General features: G+C 42.4%; 2 protein-coding genes across 3 annotated transcripts in view; both read left to right on the forward strand.

Annotated features, from left to right (window-relative positions):
• The window catches only part of afg1lb (AFG1 like ATPase b), a 33,721-nt gene extending 23,233 nt beyond the window's left edge, over window positions 1–10,488 (forward strand). Inside the window, exons 8-15 of one of the 2 annotated variants that reach the window (XR_009770308.1) lie at window positions 1,523–1,605; window positions 2,528–2,598; window positions 3,809–3,909; window positions 6,969–7,109; window positions 7,512–7,619; window positions 7,764–7,919; window positions 9,009–9,163; window positions 10,432–10,488. Coding sequence is in view for 1 of the 2 variants with exons in the window: in XM_061704373.1 (XP_061560357.1) it covers window positions 1,523–1,605; window positions 2,528–2,598; window positions 3,809–3,909; window positions 6,969–7,109; window positions 7,512–7,619; window positions 7,764–7,910 (651 nt within the window). In the remaining variant the exon portion in view is untranslated. Of the gene's footprint in view, window positions 1–1,522; window positions 1,606–2,527; window positions 2,599–3,808; window positions 3,910–6,968; window positions 7,110–7,511; window positions 7,620–7,763; window positions 7,997–9,008; window positions 9,164–10,431 lie in introns of those variants that run through there. The other variant, XM_061704373.1, reaches the window with a different exon arrangement.
• A 1,626-nt stretch (window positions 10,489–12,114) lies between these two features.
• Window positions 12,115–24,177, forward strand: part of foxo3b (forkhead box O3b) — a 49,921-nt gene continuing 37,858 nt past the window's right edge. Inside the window, exons 1-2 of the mRNA XM_061704037.1 lie at window positions 12,115–12,303; window positions 12,404–13,089. Of these exons, the coding sequence (XP_061560021.1) occupies window positions 12,547–13,089 (543 nt within the window). The 5' untranslated portion in view covers window positions 12,115–12,303; window positions 12,404–12,546. The remainder of the gene's footprint in view (window positions 12,304–12,403; window positions 13,090–24,177) is intronic.

Consider the following 24,177-nt stretch of genomic DNA (forward strand, 5'->3'; position numbering starts at 1 on the left):
CACGCGGCCTCAGCCTCATCTGATTATAAATAACCTCTGGAATCATCACGGCTGATTGTGTTTCCAGTGCCTCGGTCTTCCCTCGCTGTTATTTGTGCATTTAGGTGGCTAGTTCATAAAGGGAGGCGGAAGACAATAGCGCTCGTTCTAATAATGTGGCCTGTGATTGTGACATCTTCCTACCTTTTTACCCTTATTTTCCTGGCACTGTTTAGCCATCGGCAAGTTCACGGCAGGTTGATGAAATGACAGGTCCCTTTTGTGCGAGGGGGGGCAGGGGGGGGGGCGACTCTGTCAGGTTGTTATTAAACCTGATTCTGCCAATTGGCTCCGAGTGGATGACAGCGGAGAAGAATGGAGTATTTCCGGCCTCTTGCTTTATGATGATTGCTAATTATCCCGCGGCTTAAGGAGGCCAGTGGCAGAAATCTGCTGATTTCATAATGCGTCGTTGAATGCTCAGCCGGTCCTGCCTTGATGGCATTGATGGGACTGAGGCGTAGTAATTCCTGTCTTTTCTCGGCGAAGAATAGCGGAGATGATGATTACAGTTTGCGCTGTCCTCCCTGACATGAATCCTGTTGACATTGTACTCTGCATGGGAAAGTTTGAACTGCGTATTACAGGTTCAGCACTTTGAATAGCAGCAGGAAGAATAGAGCAGACACATTCTGCTCTGTTGTTGTTGCTGCAGAATCCATTCCTTCTTTGCTTGTTGTCCATTTTTGTTATTTTGAGGAAGACGACGCTCATTTTCAGAGGGCGTGGAGGGGGTTGGGGGTCCTCCACTCTTAACACAAAGAAGCCAAAAAAAAAATAGGTGGAAGAGTTGGAGATGATTTATCATCCGGAAATAAAAGAAAAGTGACAGATTTTGGGGTATGGTCTGTACAATGCAAAAGTTTGTGTATTTCAGTTTCATATTTTTTGTATTTTTCTGAATATGATCATGCAAAGATGACAATTATTCTCTGAATTTTTATTATTATTTTCTCTCTATTACCAGTTCATAATTTGGCCTAGAAAACTATCGTGGCCAATTAAATATTATGTCATTATAAATACAGTTAACTAGTGTGCCTTTTACCCCTACTACAGGGAACTAGTTTACAATTTAAAAATACGCTCAAATAATTTATGTAATTAATAGATTTTCACTCAAAGGATTATAATCAGTAATATATTTAATTAAATTAAATGAATAATAAATCCATGTCTACATGTTTTCAAAATGACTTGACTCACCACCCACATGCACAATCTAACAAAAAAGCTGTATCAACAATTCTGCCTTTAGTAGAATATGAGAAGTATTGATTGCCACTAAATTTTTAATTCTAAACATTACATGTCATTTGTTTTACAATTATTATTACATGAAAAAGTGTGCTTTGTTCCTTTTTTGTGCATGTGACTGTTTTTGTGGAATGAATTTTTTAAAATTCAAATTATTATTATTATTAATACATTTCATTTTTTAATATAATTATCAAACTAAAAGATTTTTTGGGCATGTGTGCAGGAGTACTGCCACACTGTCTGCCTCGACTCAGGTGTGGACTACAGGAGGCTGCACAAGACTGGAGCAGGGAAATTCTACTTCCTGTAAGACCCAAACGCACATTATTCTTACTTCCGTGTACTTTATATTTGCCCTCTACCTCACTTCCTGGTCAAATGGAGAGCGGGTCTGCACTCGTCACATGCACATAAAGTAATTGTACAGTGGATATAAAAAGTCAACACCCCACTGTCCAAATGGCAGGATTTTGTACTACAAAAGATGAGACCAAGATACAGTAAATCATCTCGAAACATTTTTCCACCATTAATAGACCGAAAACCTAAATTGAAAAAGAATTCAAGTCTTTTCACGGGGAGAAGTAAAAAATAAACATCTAAGATACTGTGGTTGCATAAGTCTGCACACCCTCTTCTAACTGGGTAGGTGGCTGTGTAAATTTGCGTCAGCGCAAACCTACTACCATTTACCTGATCAACCCCAAATAAGGTGAAATTGTTCTAGTATATCACCAAAACATGGGGTGTGTAGACTTTTTATAGCTACAGCATGTAGAGCAGAAAGTGACAACAAAAAAGGAGGAATTGAGGATGATGAAGTCTCCATCATCCCAAGAGCGAAAGTGGAGTCAATAGAATGTGACAAAATGGCTTGAGCATTAAAAGCTAATTTTCTCTGTTATGAACACACACGCTCTCAAGCACTCTCCTCTTTTCACTTTATGTAAATAGAGTGCATCACTCACTATTTAATAATGCAAACACACACACAAACACACACACACTTCATTTGGATGTGCATTCAACTGGCTAATGCTTGTGTTTAGTGCCGAACATCCTGTTTTTTTTTTCTACTCGTGAAGTAAATAGCTGAGTAGCCTCCTCTTGCACTGCGCTTGTCGCTGCTTATGTTTGATGTTACCACTTCAGCATTATTAATTTCATATTCCATTAGCTCTTTTTTTACCCCGTGTTTGTGTGTGTGTGTGTGTGTGTGTGTGTGCAGGACAGGGGAGCCTGGTGCAGACGCTATCTTGGATGCGATGTTTGACGAGCTGGCTTTTGCACAAAATAGCTGTAAGGAGAGCATTATTTCAAATGTTTAATACATTTAAACAACAGTAGTAAGTAGGTACGTTGTAATTGTACCTTTTACCATAAGCTCTGAAATCCATTAAGATGCCTCATAATAAGAATAGCGTTACATAATGGCATTGCAACTTAAGCTTTTAGTGGACCAGCCAGGACACCTCACATTGACGGTAGCATTGATAGTGGTGCGTTGAGATACAAGTTGAATTGGTTCCGTGACCACACTCAGACACTCACACATTTTCCTTCCCCATTAAAATGAATGGGAATGCCATCCATTTCAGCTTCCGCCCAAAAAAATCATTTTTGTAATGTATTGAGATTGCGCTATAATATTGTACTTTATATAAATACACAGTCATGACATAATGAAGTAGAATGTGAAGAATAAAAAAAAAATTCTGCAATTCAATGGACATTGTGCTGCTCCTTCTGGTGTGCGTGCCTTGACCACTTAACAGTATAATACAGACGTATGGATTTACATGGAGACTGGCACAATTGCTCAGTAAGTCAGTTAGTCGTTCTTTGCAGGAGGATAAAGAATATATGCCTGAGAGTATTGTTATATTGTTTGTGTACATATGTTGCGCCACTGTCTGTGTTCAAACATCAGTTACTTAAAGGCTTATAACACAGTGACACTGATGCAATTCGTTAGCCCGGCCATGGTATTTTGCCTTGTTTGTTTGCATTAAGCTAAACGGATTTATATAAAAGCAAAGCTATGTGGCTGTTTCAAATTCACAAAGTGTAAGTCTCTTTGTTTTATGTTTACTTTGAGAGTAATCTTGACAGCCTGATCTCAACACTCGTTAGCTGGTATGGCAAGGCACTACTGTAGTGATTTCCAATTGATTATAATTATCAGTAAACTGAGTATTTTGCAAAATAATGCCCTTAACAGTTCGTCTCTGTTCATTTTTAGCACATTCATTCACAGGATGGAACTATTATACTTTATGACTATACGGTGAGACTGGGAGCACAAAAACTAATATTTAATACAAATATGTTTTACTTTGACTGCAATGACAATGTGTTATTTTCAAGAAGATCTCCTCCTTCAGAAAACCCAGCTAAAAACATACTTTTCTTCTATTTATTTATCATAAGAGCCACCACCAGTTCAATATCGCTTTTAGAAATCAAATTAATAATGAAATTACCGACACGATGGGGTGTGTTTCCGTAGTTACCGGTCCGCAGGTGCTCACCGTGCTGGGCAGGGAAGTGACGCTGAAGAAGACCTGCGGCTCCGTTGCAGACTGCACTTTCCACGAGCTGTGTGGCAGAGTGAGTGATTTAACTCTATTTGGCTAGTATGTCTACATACATACCTAGATGTATTTATGTTTTAAGATCATTCAGAATATAAAAGCCTATACAGAATATTCACGGCTTTAAATATGATTTTCCCATATTGTGGCCAGTGGTGTGAATTTACTCATCTGCAGGAAGTACTGGGCATCTATTAGGCATACACTGTTGATAAGAGGGATGCCATTATTTTTATACCTACTTTTAATGATAAGATTCTTTTAAAAAAATAAAATTAACATGTTTTTTATAGACGGCACGGTGAGCGACTGGTTAGCACATCTGCCTCACGGTTCTGTGGACCGGGGTTCAATCCCCTGCCCCGCCTGTGTGGAGTTTGCACGCGCTCCCCGTGCCTGGGTGGGTTTTCTCCGGGCTCTCCGGTTTCAGAATCAGAATCAGAATCATCTTTATTTGCCAAGTATGTCCAAAACACACAAGGAATTTGTTTCCGGTAGTTGGAGCCGCTCTAGTACAGCCGACAGTCAATTTACAGAACACTTTGGAGACATAAAGACATTGACAAAAAACAACCTCTAGCACTTAGAGCAGTTCGAATGACTAATATTGCAATAGTCCGATGCAATGACCATTGTGCAAAGGGCGCCGAGACTTCAAGGAGTGTATGCGGTTTAAAGTGACGAGTAGTGCGATCATCTGGGACAATGTCGGTTGTGCAAATGTTACAGATACTCCTCAATCCGTGTGCAAATGGAGCAGATGCTACTCTGGCATGAGTGGCCAGTATATCCAAATAGTGCAGCATGGCGAGACAACTACAGTGAGTGCACGAGTAATACATAATTGGCCCCACAGAAATGTGACAACGAACTCAAGTCAAAAAATTGCCAGCTTATTGTAATGGAATTATAGGTTAGCTGTTTAAGAAGTTGATCGCAAGAGGGAGGAAGCTGTTGGAATGTCTACTAGTTCTAGTTTGCATTGATCGGTAGCGCCTACCTGAGGGAAGGAGCTGGAAGAGCCGGTGACCGGGATGTGGAGGGTCCGAGAGGATTTTGCACGCCCTTGTCTTAGTTCTGGCAGCGTGCAAGTCGTCAATGGTGGGTAGGGGGGTACCGACAATCCTTTCAGCAGTTTTGATTGTCCGTTGCAGTCGGAGTTTGTCCTTTTTTGTAGCAGCACCAAACCAGACTGTGATGGAAGAACACAGGACCGATTCGATGACCGCTGTGTAGAGGTGGCAGGCCGTGCTTTCGCAGAAGCCGCAGGAAGTACATCCTCTGCTGGGCCTTTTTGAGGACGGAGTTGATGTCGGTCGCCCACTTCAGGTCCTGAGAGATTGTAATTCCCAGGAACTTGAAGGTATCGACGGTTGACACAAGGCAGCTGGACAACGTGAGGGGGCAGCTGTGGCGAAGGGATGCCTCCTAAAGTCCACGATCATCTCTACTAGTCTTGAGCGTGTTCAGCTCCAGGTTGTGTCGGCCGCACCGCAGCTCCGGCCGCTCCGCTTCCTGTCGATATGCAGACTCGTCACCGTCCTTGATGAGGCCGATGACAGTGGTGTCATCTGCAAACTTCAGGAGTTTGACAGTCGGGTTCGCTGAGTTCCTCCCACATCCCAAAAACATGCGCGGTAGGTTGATTGAAGACTCTAAATTGCCCGTAGATGTGAATGTGAGTGCGAATGGTTGTTTGTTTCTATGTGCCCTGTGATTGGCTACCGACCGGTTCAGGGTGTACCCCGCATCCCGCTCGAAGATAGCTGGGCTATGCTCCAGCAGCCCGCGACCCTAGTGAGGAGAAGCAATAAAGAAAATGGATGGATGGATGTTTTTTATACGTGGAGTGGTACCTTGAGATACAAGTTTAATACGTTCCGTGTATCGCAAATCATCTTTTCCTGTTGAAATGAATGTAAATACCATTAATCCATTCCAGGCTTCACCCCAAAAACAAAGATTTTTGTTGTGTTTTAATGAGGAAAAATAGCCCTGCATTAAATTGTACATCATAACAACATACAGTAATGGCATAATTAAATACAACTAAAAAGAATTAAACAGTTTATGTCACACTGTATCAATTGTATGGCCAGTGTGCTAGTCCTTCTGGTGTGCCCTCCCTGGCCACCTGGGGGCAGTATAAAACAGATTAACGGATGTACTGTTCTCTGAGACGTCTCGACTCTTCTCTCAGCTCATCAGTACGACACTAAGTGTCGTCGTTCGACGCAGAAGATAAATACTGTATATGACTCCGAGTATTGTTATATTGTCTGCCTACATTTGTAGCAGGACTGTGTGTTCAATCCATTGCTTAAAGGGTTAAAGCACAGCAACACAGATGCTTTAAATAAAAAAAAGTGTAATTCTCTTTGTTTTATGTTTAGTTTGACATTGTTAAATTGGTAAATTCCTAGAAAATGTTCATGTTAAATCTTTTGCTCGGGAACACTCTTTAGCTTTAAACTCCACCGTAAACATCAGCTCTACAGATGCCATGTCAAGGTAAAGACATCGACTACGACACATGGCAGTGTGCACCCTGCGATTATATGGAGTACGGCTTCTATATGAGTGGGGGCAACTACGTGATGTGTTTTCCAGACTCTTTTGCCTTCATTAAATAGCTTGTCATGCAAACTAAAGTTAACATCGGAAAATTGCTCACTTTTACTGGCAGACAACACACATCGAGGTCCCTTCTTATTGACAAAATCCTCTCCACAAAAGCTAACATAAAGAACAGCTCCTTAATGCCTGCGTGTGCTTTCGTACGTATTGTGTCAGACTTTCCCTTCTGTCGCCAGCCAATTTTCTGCTCAATGTCAAAAAGGAATTCTCTTGCCGTTCGGTTGAATAGTTGGGCCGGGTTTTGTCTGTGTTGTGTGTCTGTCATCCACTCTTGATCGATGTCTCGCGTCCTTTCTTTTGAGCAGTCGTCTTGAATGGCAAAGCAGATTAAAAAGATATAACAATGAAGTGCCTTTTTGAATTGAACTTGTGATTTGTCACAACTCCTAACACGCTTTCTCCACATCACATGTATTTTTTTAATTTATATTTTTCAAGTCTCTCGGTGCCAGCGACTACCTGGAGATGACGCGGCTCTTCGACATAGTGTTCATCCGGCGCATTCCCATGCTGACGCTGCGTATGAAGGACCAAGTCAGGCGCTTCACCACCCTCGTTGACAACTTCTACAACAATAAGGTATTCTAGCTGATCAAGTGGTGCTAAAAAACTGCTCAAACACAGAAAAACTTCCAAAAACCTATTCAATTAGCTAATAGACTGGAAAACATAGTTACTGGTAGTGATTGATCAGCTGATGTTACGCCAACCTTGTCCTGTGGGAGGCACTGCAGGCCAATTTATAGGTGGAGCCTATCCCAGCTGACTGGGCAGGGCACACCTTGGACTGGTAGCCAGCCAATTGCAGGGCACATAAAAAAAAGAAATACACCTACCAATTTCACATCTTTGACTAACCTAACCTTTATGTTTTGGGAATTTGGGAGGAAGCAGTTGTAGAAAATCCACGCAAGCACAGGCAGAGAACTCCACAGGGCCGAAGTCAAGGTTCTAACCTAGAACCTTGTTACTGTGAGACAGGTGAGAGTGGTGCTACAGGCTGCAGCGCCGTTAGACCAGCTGTTTGTCCACACAGGAGGAGATGATGAGCGGGACCAACAACTTTTGGATGACTTGGGCCTGAAGGAGGTGCGAGCACAATCCACCACGTGGGCACATTCAATAGCGGGGAAGCTAATGACTGTTTTTACGAAGCAGCTCTCTTGTTTTATGTCCTGTCTGCGGTTGTATTTACAGCATTTTGTATCCCTGTGTTGTTCTGTCTCTGTTCAGGAGGTGGCGGCGCGTCTGACTCTTTTCACAGCTGAGGAGGAGATCTTTGCCTACCACAGGACTATTTCCAGGCTCACAGAGATGCAGACAGACACTTACTGGATGGAGGGGGATCGCAGAACCACCAAGAAACACCTCGACACATAATTTTCACCGGTGACTACCGGTTATGTTTACTGTATATAATAAAGCCGGATACACACATGCAGATTTTTAACATCTTAACCAATTTTTTTTTTTATGTGAGCGACCTCACACATTAGTGTACTTCAGATACCCAAGAACACAACACAACACACCACATACATAACGATATCGCCAACAACAATTGTGAGTCTTGTCTCACAGACCGAGCATCGTCTAATTATAGCACCAAGCCTAACATGTGAGAGGCAACATAGTGCCACACAGCATCCAGACTAGGACGAACATGCAAATTCCCCACAGGAGGGCCTGAGCATAGATTTGAACCCCCGACCAAAGAACAGTGAGGCAGATGTGCTAACCTGAAGCCCTCTGTTCCCTGATAAGTTAAATTCCTCATTCCTGTTTGAAATAGCGACACACAGAGCTCACTGAAAATGAAAGCGTCTCCTCATTTCTATGACAGGAGGTCTAATAATAAAGTACTGTATAGCACAATATATTTAAACAATATCACATTTTACATTTCACATTTTATTAAAAAAATTGACTTGCCTTGACTTCTTTACTCCTCCCTAAAGAGCGTTCTTCACGGTGATATGTTTACTTTTTGAGCTGTTTTTAAACCAGGATTGATCTTTGGGGTTAACCCCGATTTTATTTTTCAATAAATCATGCCAGACATACTGAACCAAAAAGGTAACTGAACCAAAACGCTGACTGCTGAGCTCAACAATTGAGACCATGTGCAGAGTAGTTGGCTGCTGCCCCCTAGTGGTGAAAGTAGGGAACGGATCATGTGTTTATTTTTAAGCACAATGTTTTCTTGTGAAAGCAATCTCCCACACAATGACTACTATACTTTATAGTGCCAGCCAAGACAAGGAAGTAACTAAGACTGACACATTTTGGATTAAGTGAACCAAATTATAAACATTTTTGTGCAATGCATAAATCCGTTTGCAGTTGATTTTTTTATTTTTTATTATCTATCATTGTATACTACAGCTACACTGCGAAGAGTAAAAAACGCGTCAAATCTATTAGTAGTACAGTCGCTTCTTATTTTGTGTATTGGGACCATCCCTTTTTTCCCTGTAGGTGGCAGCAGAAGCCAACCACTTTCTACAAGGGATGAGCTTATTCCTCTTTAAGGATGAGGTCATCTTCATGCAGCATTCCAGTTTGGACCATCCTTCTGCCTTGGCCAATGCACAACAAAGAGAAATCTGCTCCCTATAGACGCGTTCTACTGGGTAAGTGACCAAACAATTACGATTACGGTATCACAAAAAAAAAAAAAAAACTGCAAATTGATGTTGAAATGCAGTGGAGATAGTGGGGAAGCACAATAAACTATCCTTCCCACAAAAGATTTCTCATAACAAAATGCAAATACAAATTGCAATAAAAATGTTGGTGACGCGTCAGCCACAAACAAACACGACAAATGTTGTATGCGACGGCCACGGATTAACCCGCTTTCACTTGACTTTAGCGAGGAGGCTATGTTGTGTTGGATGTAAAGTTGCATCATGACAAGGCAGCATGCTTATGTGCTTACTCGCCTGTCTTCATCGATGTGGTGCACTATATGGCCTTAAAGGGGGTCATGGAGGGTGGTGTGACGTCATCCCTTTAAACTCAGTATCACATTCCCTAATTTAAGTGTGCAGGTTAGAAAAGCACACCCATTTGTTAGCATATGCAATCTGCAACAAAAGGGTTTGATGTAATGTTATTTAATGCAATTCGGGTATTCATAAATGACAGTTTAGCATTAAGTTAACTCCCAATCCACTGAATGAAGCCAGTATGTTTGGGTACATGGCATAAAGTTCTCTGCAGGAGTCCAACTGCTGCATCAGGTGTTCTCTTTTATGTGAGGTGAACAAAAAAAAAACATCAGACAATGTGTGTGTCTGCTGTAATCCAGCTCTCTCCCGACTGCCTGTGAGCTTCTATTCTGCATGTGGCACTCTATGATGGTGCTTATAAATAATCCATAACATCCAGTGATCTTCAAAGGCGCTTCGAGCAGCGTGGTGCAGTAACTGAAGTCCGTCACGTGTGTATTGATCCCTTTTAAATGCTCGGTTTTCATGTTTAATATATGTTACGAGCAGTTGTGGCCTTTTTTTTTTTTTTTAAATAGCAAATTGTTCTTGATAGTTGCATGTGATGTAGTTTGCCCACCCTCAACCTAATTTATAACCAAACTATCCATAAAATGATTACCTTTGTCAAACCAGGCTTTTAAATGCAGCTCTTGTAATGGACGTTAATGTAATGTCATGTAATCTCACTCCATCGTGTAGGTGTACCTAATGTTTTGTCTAGTAAATGACAACACTTAATTTGAAAACATTCTTGACATCAATGTACATTTTTCTGTCATTTACGATGACAATAATGCACCGTTGCCTTCTCACGAAACGCACAAGCTGCATATGTCTCATTTTTGGCTGTATTAGTTATTATCTTATTCTGGCTTTCTCCCTCGTGAACGCGCATTCCTGCACAGGTGGACACGCGCAATGCGCAGACGGGAGACAAAGAGGACCGCTTGTTTTGATCATGTCAAGAGGAAAAAGAAGAATGGGAGGAGGGAAGGCTCTCTCTCTCTCGCTCTCTCTCTCTGGCTACTCAAGCAGTTGACGTAATCTTTGGGCCAGGTGGATAAAGCTGGAAGGGAGGCGGGGACGAAAGGGGCGGAGTCTCAGTGCACCGTGACAGAGTGATTGACAGGTGGTTAAAGGTACACTCTGGGTGAAATAGAAGGACATTATTTGTTATAGCACGAATAGTAATAGGTTTTTAATAATACAGCTTTTTAAAAAATAGTTTATTTTTGTCACACTACATCAATTGAATAGCCACCGTGCTGCTCTTTCTGGTGTGCCTGACTTGGCCACCTGGGGGCAGTATAAGAATGACAGACATATACTGTTCTTTAAGACGTTTCAACTACTCTCAGCACATCGGTACAGCACTAACATTAGTCGTTCTTCGCAGAGGATAAAGAACACGTGAATGTGAGTACTGTTTTATTGTCTTTCACATGTTGCTGCACCACTTGTGTTCGATCCATTGCTTTGAAGTGTCGGAGGACTGCAACATAAATGCTCATTAGGATTAGCATTAATCTTATGCATCAGCATTCAGGTAATGGACGTAAAGGCTAAGCTATGTGGCTGTCCTAAATACACAAGGTGTAATTCTCTTTGTTTAATGTTTAGTTTGACACTAAACCTCCACTGGGAGGCATCAAACAGCTTGAAGCTGCTTTTGAAGATTTTGTTCACTATTTGTCAACGTGCTGCTTATTGGGAAGTGAGTTGAGTTCACTGCCACCATACGGCACTCGTATCTCAAGTCTGCGCTCGCAAGTCAAAGATGAGAAACGCCATACATGGGCAAACTAATAACATCAATGTGGCGGTGTTAAGATGCTTCAGGGAACACAAGTGGTGCAGTAACACGTGTAGACAGACAGCATCACAATACTCAGTCATATTGTCTTCATCCGCTGCAATAAAGGACTACTATTACTGCATTTTACTGAGTCACAGTTGTTGAATAAAACTCTTTGTTTGTTTGCTGTATTATGCTGCCGCCCATTGGTCAAGTCGCTCACACCAGAAGGAGTAGCGATGAATTAATGTTGATGCACAAACTGTTTAATTCTTTATATTCTATTTAATGCTGTTATTACAACATGTTTTTAGGAACACATTCACTGCCATTGACGGCTTTAGAAGTCAAATATCCACGTTAACTGGGAAGGCTTGCAGTGATTTAAGTTTTATGGATTTAAAAGGTTGTATTGAAAAATACATAAAACTGTCGTTAGGTTTTGGGGGAAACCGGAACAGATTAAATGGCATTTACATTCAGTTCTCACCGGTTTTGGTTTACATTTCTATCCCAAAAGTGAACTTTATTTCGAAGAACTCAATTTGTTGCGAGGGGAAAACAAATGTTTTAAAGCACTTTGTTCAAAACGTAAACTATTGTCAAGAAGCCTACTTGTCAATGCCGAAGTGAACAACAGTTGCTTGTAGTTTAATCCCAATTTGGATGCAAACTTTTGACTCTTAAAGAGGCTCTTGGTCTCCCCCTGACATGTTCAGACGTGTCCTGTTCCTGTAGTGTCTCTTTAAAAGGCGCAGCCGTGCACGAACAGGATCCACCAGGGGGGCTGGACCTTGATCGCCTCGCACGCTTGCTTACTGTCTGCGTAATATGCGTGTGTCGTAGAGAGCACATCGAGATACAGTACAGTAGGAAGCAGGAGCGAGGTGGCAGCAGGCAGTCTAATAGGAGGAAAGAGAAGGCGATGGCGTGTGTGCGACTTTTCGGGATGTTTTAAAGTCTTGCACGCGAGACACTCGAGGTAATTCATTTGGTGTCTAGTTTGGAACGTAAGTGCTTTTCACGATTGTTGTTCATTTGCGTCCGCGTGCGTTTCTGTGTGCGTGTGCGCTCCTCCACAGGCGTTTAAAAAGGACGAGCAGTTCGAAGCGCGCGCGACCCTGCAGTGGAATAGCAACAAAGAACGAGAGCGCGCATTGATGGGACGCGACTTTGACAGCTCTCGGTGTCGTCGCTCCTAAAGTCGGAAAGTAAGAAGGACATCATGGCCGAGTCCGCGCTCCCCGACGCCGTGGCCATCGACCCGGACTTCGAGCCCCAGCAGCGGCCGCGCTCCTGCACCTGGCCTCTGCCTCGGCCGGATTCGAGCGCCGCCAAGCCGGACGGCCACGATATCATCCCGGAGGAGGACGACGACGAGGAGGAGGGCGCGCACCACCAGCACGCGGCCATCGTCGGTAGTGGCTCAGGTGCGGTGACGGACGACCAGAGCAGCGGCAGCCCGCTGGCCGACGGCGCGCTCTCCTCGCCCGGCCAGGAGAGCGGCGGCTCCCCGCTCTCGGCGCACTCGCCGCCCGCCTCCTCCGGAGCGCTCACCCCGGGAGGCCTGGCCGTGCAGCAGACTCCCAGGAAGGCTTCGTCTCGCCGCAACGCCTGGGGGAACCTCTCGTACGCCGACCTCATCACCAAAGCCATCGAGAGCGCGCCGGACAAGAGGCTGACGCTGTCCCAGATCTACGACTGGATGGTCAGATCCATCCCCTACTTTAAGGACAAAGGAGACAGCAACAGCTCGGCTGGATGGAAGGTAAAAAAAAAAGAAAAAGAAAACAAGTCCCACACATGCACACACACTTCCTCTTCTTCTCCGAGCCCGGCACCCCTCCTTCCTCCATCAAAACAAAAACAAAAAAAAGCATGTGCCTCAACACACACGCAAGACCCAGCACACTTTTACGAGGGTCTATTTAGAAGGGTCTGGTTCTCTTCGTGTCCTTTATTGCCTTCACGTTAGATCACTTTTTTTTTTTTGCATGCTTTTCATCTAATTGAGATTGATCATTTTAGTCACCCCCAAAAAAAAAAGCTAGTTGAGTGTGGTTATATTAGTAGTCAGTAATACAGTGCTAATGTAATGTGCTCGATTAATATATGAAACTCAACTGACAGTACTTTGAGCACTATACAAATATATAAGTGTAATATTGTGTATTTTAGTTTGCTTGGAGTTTGTTACATGTTGAATAATGTTTTTTTCCAACGGTGAAATTCAAGCACTAAAAATACCTTTTCATTGCACATTTTATCCATCTTACATTATGTAGTAAATGACATACACACAGGTAATGCATATATATGCATATGTGAAAGCCCTGTGATTGGCTGGCAACCCAGTCCAGGGTGTACCTGGCACCAAAGTCAGCTAGGATAGACTCCACTAATGAGGAAGAGCACTATAGGAAATGAATGAATGGATATGTTTATGTACACAAGGTATATTTTTTTCATGATGAATATACATTATACATATGACATCTTTACACGTTCGCGTCCTATAATGTGTATGGATTGGCCATTTTAGTCATTAGCTACGACATTGCTTCACTAGCTTTAAAATGAAAACTTCAGGGCAGAAAATACAATTTCTAGTTCAATGTGTTTATTTTATTTTGAAATGTGAGCATTTATTTTGATGACATTAAACCGACTGTATTTTGAACTCTAGACAAATGTATATGTGTATTTTAGCTCAATTTGTTGCTTATTTGATTAAAAACATGCTTTCGCAGGCCAAATTCAAGTGCCACCAATACATTTTCTGGCTTTTTCCACCTTACCGCTGTGGTAAATTGTATACTGTATATATGTATACCATGTTTATATATGATAGGTCTGTGTTTGGCTGGCGACCACACCAGGGTGTGTACCAATAGGCTGCACCTTCACCAATGAGGTCCTATAGTGTATCAAGAGAGGTATTAACGTTAAGTGTATTCTTGTGGTTTGAAGTGGGGTCAGTAATACTGTTTACTGCCAAAATATTAGAGACACCTCCCGCTCAGTCGTATTACATTTAACAACTCTGAGTCAAAATGAGACAGCATAGGTGTGCCTAATGATACGTCCGGTGGTGACATGAATGCCGACGTTGCGAGCCATGTGCATGACAGTATTCCTCCAAGGCACAGTGAGAGACGTAACCGGTTTATCTGGAAACACACTAGCCCAGTTTGTGTGCCTCGCAACGGCCATTTAAGTTAATCCATTAATAATGTCAAGGACAGAATGTAAACATGTAGGCCTACAGTAATACAAGCACGCTGTGGTCGTGAGAAAACCTCCCACACAGGCAGCAAAAGACTTCTTTAGTGAGTGGAGTCCTTTGCGTTTATATTTAGAACCTGACGCCATATGATTATAGCAGCATGCGTTGCTATTTGTTATGTAAACCCCTGGCAGGGAACCAACCGCCAGTGTCTTGGGTCAGGTAAGCAAGGTTGCTTCTGCCACGAGTGGGAATGATTACAGAACAACTGTGCTGCTGGGACTTGAGTTGAACCTTTTGAGGGGAATGCTTTGAAAGGCAAGGATCGGGGTGGGGGGGTGAATCTCCCCTTCTACCAACGACGTGGGCTGTGTGAAAAAGCGGCCCAGCAGGTCAGGGCAGGAGCGATGGAAAATTCTGACATCAAATGAAATATACGAGAGTGGTATTTTGACTCAAGTTGAATTTGTCCCGTGAAAGCTTGTTATATGGCAAAAAATTGTTCCTATTGAAATTAATTGAAATGCCAGCAATCTAGTGTTGTCTAACTTTTTACACCAAGTATTTCAATGTTGGTCATCATAGTGGACACCAACAGAAAAGCAACATGTAATCTGGTAGGCATGTCTGTCATAAGTAGATCTCCCCCCCCCCCCCCCAAAAAAAAGCCTCAAGAAGCCATTCCCTAAAAACATAGTAAATCTGCCAATTTGCTTTGAATGAACCATTTTATGGTCTTTTTCACCATTTCCAGGGTCCTTTAAAGACAAACCCGCCCGAGATTCTTCCTCAGAATTATTAGCCCCAAAACCATAAATTCACAACCCCCAAAATGTCATAAATGGAGTATGGCGTTGATTAAAAACCGACAATGACAACTGATATGAAAAACGTTCCACACTCTTGACCATTCCCATAAAGGCTTCTCAAGTTTTGCTAGGTGATCTGGCATAAGAGTTTGTGTGTCTGTCAAGGTTGGGTTCACTGTCACCATGCAGGAGCAGTTACTCCTGGAATTTCGGGCATGAGGGCCAGGCTGTGAGGGTGGGTTTGGGGGGTTTAGTGTTTCACATGATATGTCCATAAATCTCGACAGTCTTTTTTTAGTCCTCTTACCAGAAACTCTCACCGTTAACAAAACATCAACACACCGTCACCTCAAGTGGAGCACACACACACACACACACACACAGCGATTTTTAACCTACACTGATTTTTTAAATCCAAGCGACCCCATGCATGAAGGCGATTAAAAAAAATGGTGTGCTTACTGCTAATAGCGTGTAGTGTACCCTGCGATTGACACAGCACACCACACACATAGTACCTAAAATAACATCTTTGGTTGATAACACACAAAAGGCTTAATGATCACAAATATTGAAGAGGTTAACATTTACGATCTGGGAGAAAAAAAAAAACTTAGCACACCCAACACTGCAAGAAAATCACTCAGAATAATCTTTAATAGATTATTGGGTCTTTGCTGACTTTAAACGGAAGGAGGGAAAATGCTCAAATTCGTCCCGATTGTTGATGTATGTACCTCCTTTAATGAGCAAAGATGAAACTTGTTGAGGAGTGGGCACAACCCAATGCGTTAAAACATACAAATAGAACTTCCTTGAACTAATTTTCCGGTGACTGTTTCATAACAGGGCCTCCTCTCCCGCCCCCGAACTCCCATTTCACTCAAAGACTCTTAAGTTTCACGATGTACAGTCAGCACCAGCAGTTTCACGCAGCCAAGGCACCTTTTGTTGAGTAGATTTGCTGAGCAAATCCCAGTAATCCCTCTGGGTTTCTCGCTCAGGTTCCCACTTGCGTCACTTCATATCTCTTGTTGGTGAAGCATTAACCTCGGCAAAACTAGGTCAAGACAGGTGTAAGTAACTCGAGGAAATATCTGATCACCTTATGCAACTTCTCCACCAGCTTCTAGTACCTGGTTAGCAAGGGTTCCTAGAGTCGATCCCATATGGGTAAATTACTGCTGTATACGACTGAAGAATTTACTCTGAATTAGTCGTTGAAATGGAAGCCATTTTACATTTAAAGCGGAAATGTTTTGATTATGTACTGAAATAACCTCTGAACAGTAATGCTAGCACTGACATTCTGGCTTGTCCGCCAATGTTATAGCCCAGGTAAGACATGCTATTCAAAGCCTTTATTACGTACCTTTCTACCTTACAAATTCCCAGATTAATTATCTGAATAATTTACTCAGGCGTCACTGATTGAAGAGTTTTAAAACAAACGCAGATATCACATCAGCAAAGGCTTCCTCGTAGAATCTGCTGACCTGACACCAATCTCAGCGATGAGTTTCATGACATTATTTATCTTGGATTGTCTTAAGCAATTATACAGTTGAAAGCTATCATATTTACAGTCGTTTTCAACCACAATCGAAACGATATTAGCAGCGAGTTAACGAGGAATCACAGGCGCAGTCATGTTTGTGGACGTTTGTGACGACTTATGATTACGTGATGATGTAAATACGCATGGGTTCGTGATTGGCTTTAAGGGAAAGTAAAATGTGTACCACACATCGGTTTCTGAAATAAACCATTTTTTTCCATTTTAAATTGTAGCTGTTTGGTTTTGCAGTGTTGGTAACTAATGATGCCGTGATAGGCAGTCTGCTAGTTGGCGTAGCGCTGCTTTTATCTAAATGGCGCTTGTCGGCTTTTGCACTTTTGAACTTGGCAATTAGTCTGAATTGGAATATTGGACTTTTGTTTTTTGGAACAGAGTAAGGAATATTTTTGTTGATGCATTACTCCCCGTACAATTGGATGTTTTTTGTTGTAAGTACAAAGGACAGCTGTAAATGTCTGTGTTTTGACATTTCCATCATGTATTGAAATGTTAAGAACTCCGAAGTGGCTGGTGCACAGATATTATCGACCAAGTAAGACATGCCATATGTTGTACAAACCACTGGACTACTGACAAAAGTCCTCCGAAAGCTTTGTCGAATGGAAAATAAGACAACTTGAACACCACTTGAAACAATTTTTGGCTCACATCATCTCCAGTCTTAGATAAGTCATCGTTTGTTTTTGGAGAACGGATTCTAGCACAGTCTGTGTTTTTCTTCCTGCCCCCAAGTGGAGTTCTGTCCAAGAGGGGCAGGTCCAGAGCTGTGGAGCTGCTGAAATGTGTGCTCAGAGAATCATCAGGCATAAGAGGAGGCGCACTGACCCTCAAAATAGTACTTGCAAACGCGCCTGGAACACAGTGTGTGACTTTAGTCATAAGATTAGGTGCATCTGTGTATATTTACGTGTGCGTCTTGTGTGTATATGTGTGTGTGTGCGTGTGAGAGAGAGAGAGAGAGAGAGAGAGAGAAAGGATTCCTGGCTGCAGTGAACTTTGTGCCCTGCTGTTACTTAACTTAACCCTGCTCTCACTGGCTGCCTCTTCCCAGCAGCTGCCCATCAAAGGCCAAGACCAAGTTATGTCACAGCCACACTCCACACACACACAAACACACGCACGCGCACCTTTTTGGCTCTAACGGTCCCTACGCACCCGCATGAAGGCGACACTGCGGCTCTCCTCCTCCGCCGTTAACAGCTGAGCCTGCTCGACGTGTTTTTAACCTTTGCATACTTCCCCACATGGGCCTGACATGCACAGACGTATACGGCGCGCTTGCCTGCTCATGTTCGGGCTCATCAGCGGGGCTGCACAGTGCTGAAACGAGCTCCAGAATTCACACCGAGCAGATATGTCACATTGGGAAAGAGGCAGGGAAATAAAGTGGCTCACGGCACATTTCAAGACAGCAGTGATTCCCAACTTCTGTGCTGCGGCACTTAAGTGTACCGCAAGAAATTACCCAATTGTACTGAATTGGTATGATTATTATTTACACCAAATAATGCATCTTTGTTCATCTATGTCAGTGATTTATAGGGACAGCCAGAGCAATTAAATGCTCTTCCACTAAATGGCAGAAGGTACAATTAATCCGTGTTATCCACCTGTTGCCTTTCATACAACAGAATCATAGCTTCGTGCAACTAAACAGCCCAAGATGACATCATTATTTCAGTAAAGTGTTCCTCACTTTGTTGCGGATTTTCTGTGGAATGTATCTGTCTCTATTGGCGATTTTCACCGATAGTGGGTGGGTTTGTGTATATGTATGTATACTTTATGCAACATTATCTTTGGTGGGATGCCACGAGATGTTTGCAAAATATGTGGAACAATGCTATAGACACAAGCGGCGCCTTGTAAGGCCAGCAGCAGGCACTCCATTGTCATTTCAATGGCTGAGCGTACCGAAATTGTTGATTCTTTCAGGGTGAAATTATTTATTTTTCCAAGTAGAGTGAGGCAGGCTGGACAAAATGGAGAGCTCCTTTCATAAGGCTGTCTATGAATGTAGAGCGAGTAGAATGGGATTTCTTTTATGGCCAATGAGATCTCACAGTGTTTGTGAATTATTCATTTTCTGCAGCAGAGCTAAACCATCTGCAAAATTACCTTTTATTTGTTTTTTAATGGGAAAAAAAACATCTGCGAGTTTAGGGGCCAGGTACTTGGAAACAGAGGTGGAAATAATGCTCATACCTGTGTCAAGAAGAAAAAGAAAAGTAGTAGTAAAAGTAGAAATACTGATTCAACTCCTTGAGTAAAAAAAAAAAAGTACAGACTCTAAAATGTACTTAAGTACAAAGGTAAAAAAACATTATTATTATTTTTTTTTACTGTCAATTACATACACCACCTGTTTGTATTAAATTGCATAGTGATCATGAAAAGAAGCAAAAAGAATGCTGGACACAGCTTTGCTGCAAGCTAAATTCTGACAGGGGGATCAGTAACGAAGTGACAGCAGGTACTGCATGAGAAAAACAAAACAACATAAAAATTGCTGAATTAGCTCATGCCTGAAACTAAAAAATATATATACATTACCTGGCAACACCTTTAAATATGAAATCATTTTTTTCAACATTGTTAACCCCACCCTTAGTACCATTAAAGACAATATCCCACACGCAACCAAATATTTAGGAGTCATTTTTCATTCGGATTTTACCTTCACAACCCACATCAATTAAGTAGTCCAGTCATGCTTCTTCCACAAACGCATCACAGTACAAAATCAATAACTACTAAACCCGACCATGAAGGATTGATCCATGCTCTAACTTTTTTTCAGGTAAGATTACTTCAACCTACTCCTCTCCGGTCACTTAAAAAAAAAAATCACTCTCATACCTCCAACTGGTTCAGAATGCAGCCGATATGCTTCTCACTGAATCAAACAGATGACATCATAAACCCCAACCCCAATTTCAGCATCACTTTTGCCACTCCCAGTGGAAGTTGAATGTGAAACTAACAAAAGAATTACGTTGTGTATCTAAAACAGCCACACGACTTTGCTTTACACTACTTAATGCCAACGCACAATGCAAAACGCCATAGATGGGCTACCAAATAGCATCGATACTTGCGGAGTTATAACCCTTTAAGTAAAGGATATTTTAACACATACTATCGTCTGTGAAAAATGACAAATATTACTGCAGTTGACTGAGTCAGAAGTTGTGAAAGTCTTCTTCGTTTGTGTCGTCATGACAGTATTAGACTGCCCCCGGTTGCCAAGTCGCACACACCAGGAGTCGAAATGAATTGATCATAGTGCACAAACTGTTTTTACTTATTTTTCACTTTGTGTTTAATTATGTTATTACTTTGTTTTATGAAGTTAATATTACTGAGTGCTATTCGTCCGGCAGGACGGTGGACGACTGGTTAGCACATCTGCCTCACAGTTCTGGGGATCGGTGTTTGCATGTTCTCCCTGTGCCTGGGTGGGTTTTCTCCGGGCACTCCGGTTTCCTCCCACATCCCAAAAACATACGTGCTAGATTGATTGAAGACTCTAAATTGGCCGTAGGTGTGAATGTGAGTGCGACTGGTGATTTGTGCCCTGCGATTGAGTGGCGACCGGTTCAGGGTGTACCCCGCCTCCCGCCTGAAGATATCTGGGATAGGCTTCAGCTGCCTGCAACCCTCGTGAGGATAAGCGGTAAAGAAAATGGTTGGGTGCATGGATTGATTTTTTTGGGGGGGAAAGGCTGGAATGGATTAAGGGCATTTCCATTCATCTCAATGGAGAAAGGCCATTTGAGATATGAGTGAGCTCACATAACAGATTAAACTCTTATCTCAAGGCATCACTATCTGTTCTCAAAAGTAGGAAGTAAAAGTAAAAAGTCATCAGAAAGATAAATACTCAAGTATTTGTATTTCTGCCGCAATTGCTCGAACGACTGTATTTGGCGGGCACTGTGCCAAAGTGAAGGAACCCTTTTGCGAGAAGGCAATAACATGAAGAGGGGAGGGGGTAGTCGAGACAGGGGAAATTAACAAGCTTTGCTCCCAAAATGGTGTAATACAAGTGCCCTCTGGCTGTGATTCCCAATGGAGTGGTTTGTGAGAGTGTGGGAGGCCAAAGGGGAGAGGTGGGGGTGGCGGGGGTGGCTTATGGGAACCCACCAGCTCCAGGCACCCCTCCAAACGTCTGAATAGTGTCACCCAGCGCAGTCAGCCCCTAGGCTCTGTTCTGCTTCCATTTCCAATCAATGAGCACAGTTCTTTCAACAAGAGAAGTTCGCCTTGTATTTGGGCTTTTCTTATCCATTCACACTTATGGGCAGTTGTCTTTAATTTACATCCATGCTTTTGGACTGGCAAATACTTTACATGACAAGTCAAAGTGGAAATGTACTAGGGGTGGGACAAAATATCGATATTTCTACTGTGCTCCATCTGTTTGGGCAACAAACCGAAACGATCAATAGAAACACGTTTCATTACGTCATGCAAAACGTGTCTTTGAGCGAGCCATTGAGTCCTCGGGCCAAAGTTCAGCCACAGAATGTTGAAAAACGATCGCACGCATCTTTTAATTGCAATGAAACTGCCCTGGTGAAAGCAAAAAAAACAAACCACAGACTCCGCCGTAGCTCCAGCCCTCGCCCTCCCGGCACGACTCGTTCTCTGTTCAAAGACTCCTCTCAATTATTCAACGCACTCAGGAGGAATTCGGAATGCCATATTAATTTTTAAGAGCTGTTCTTCGCTAAAGGCGCATGTTATTTTTCGCAAAGTCTGTCTCTCTTGCCCGACCTCCAACCCTTTTCGTCTCGCCCGTCCCTCATTATTTTCCCGCTAGTGTCCTCGTTTGTCTGGGTATAAAATGTGGTGTAGGCAAAATAAACAAGTGGCCCTCATATGGAGCTTGCTGCTGCTCTTCAAACCTGTTTGGGGTTCTAATGAAAGGAGGTAGAGATCTGACGATTCTCACCCCATACACTACCTTTTCTATTACAGTGGACCCCGCTATTTGGGGGGGATAGAGAACGGGCTGGACTGCGAATAGTGAAAATCTGCGGATAATTGGCACACATTATCATTACTTTTTTCGTTTGTTTAAGCTCAAACATTCTTGAATAAGCGGGGATAAACCACCACCAATAAGCGTTTTAATAATTACAACATTGAAAAAAATTGAAATATAATCCACAAATAGGTAAACCGAACCGTGAGTATCCGGGGTTCATTATACTTAGGAGATTTTTTTTCCCATCTATCCATCTTCTATAGTGCTTGTCTTCGTTAGGGTCATGGGTAAGCTGGAGGCTATGTGTGCCTATTGTAACCCTTTATTACAGTACATCGTTTGCGCTCCCCGTTTTGGGTTTTTTAAATTTATTTTTGGAAGAGATCATTTTGTATGGGGTTTTCCATACTTACTGTAATGCCCACATATGTGGAGAAAGGAGAGCCACAATCACAGGTGCACTTTTCAGTCGTTTATTGCACACTGAGGAATCAGTCAAACACGGAAATGTAATGAGCCTACCCACACAGGACCTGGTGTCAGCCACAGTTCACGCCCACACTCACACGCAGACCCGCTGTCGTCACAGGTTCTCCCAAAAGGTATAGAGACACTACAATATGTACAGTATTTTATGCTTGCAAATGTGTTTACAATGTGTTAAACAAAAGTGTGTTTTAATAAGTTCTAATGTGCTTAAAGGCTGTGGGAGGGGTAAAACTTAAAAAAAAAAAAAAAAACATTCTTATATGATTTCTCTATTTTCACCTATTGTGTGGGTGAGTCTGGAACAAAGCCCCCTCAATAAACAGGGCTTGACTATACTGTGAAATTGGGCAGATGATGCTTTGTAGTGGATTCCAGAGTCTTTACCAAGTGATTCTGTTTCTGAGTAGGCAAGTCAAATTATTCTATTTTTGTGAGCCTGTATTTGATGATCAAACTTGCACGCGACTAACAGAACACAGTAGAAGGACCGTCTGCAAACTGCCACTTCTGGATAAGAGCTAATGTATAAACACAAGTATATCACACACTGATGATATGAGAAACATGGTGGTTGGGTAGGGATGGTAATATGCAGGATTTACTTCACATGTAGAAGTTTTGTAGAAAGTCGCCGATGTTTTTCCTGCTATACAGAGCTAAGAAAATCAACGGTTGAACACCCCCCTTCCTTATCGCATTTGTTGCTTGTTTTGTGCAAATTAAACCCAAAACATCTTGCGGTATATATTTCGGGCCTGTTGAGTCGGTGAGTTTCTAACGGAACTTGCTGTCAAAGCAGGCCTCTCCCGCTCGAAACGGGCAGCTCAGCAGTTTGGTCGGCGGTAGTTTGCGCTGATCTCTTTTCCGTTGTTGATGCGTGAACGTTATGTTTCGGCCTGGTAATTAAACCAAAGTGCATAGCTGAAGTCGCAAGAAAAAAATGTCAAAGGCCACCAAGCAATTTGTTAGAAAACACTTTTCAACTTGCTACTGACTCCTGGCAAATGGTACTGCAATGTTCTATTTCAAGTATACTTAGTCAGTCGGGGTTCCATGCGTGCCGCACCAATAGCATTTGAGTGATGCAAACCACTGCTGGTGGATTGTTGGATAAAGGGTACGCTTAGATTACAGGTTGTTATCGCTTTTGCGATGGTCTCGACATTCGAGGTTACGAACGGCACGCAATGAACTTGAGTGCTCTGAAAATATGATTTGCCCCCTTAATGATTTCTGATTTATTTGCATATTTATCACACTAAGTTTCATCAAGCCAATTTTACCATCTCAAAAAATAACTAATAAATCCAAAATGCTGTTTCGAAATGATGGTTTTATTTAGGGAGAAAAAAAATCCAAACTGATCTGGCCCTATGTTAAACAGTCATTGTAATTGTGTAGCCGTAACATAGCTCCGTAGCATTGTGTTCAGTTAATTTCTGTTTGCGCGTCCCCTTATAGCGAGCACCTCAAACGCCCCCGTGTTTACATACTGCACTTTTCCTAGGTTTTCCTCTCAAAGAACGGAGATATCCAATGTGATAATCAAACCATGCTTGCACTGTGGCCACCTATCTCATATCTGTGGATTTTTTTGTGACAAAGATCCATCAGCTTGGCGCATTTTCTTGTTCTTTGCAAGACCTACATTATTGCTGAAAAGCATTGGCAGTTTTTGACTGTAACCGAAGCTTTTTTTCTTTACCCCCCCTTCAGATCATCAGTTATGAAAAATGGCTCCCGAATGAATACTAGCCCGA

Source organism: Phycodurus eques, chromosome 18, assembly GCF_024500275.1.
Source record: "Phycodurus eques isolate BA_2022a chromosome 18, UOR_Pequ_1.1, whole genome shotgun sequence".
NCBI lineage: Eukaryota > Metazoa > Chordata > Actinopteri > Syngnathiformes > Syngnathidae > Phycodurus > Phycodurus eques.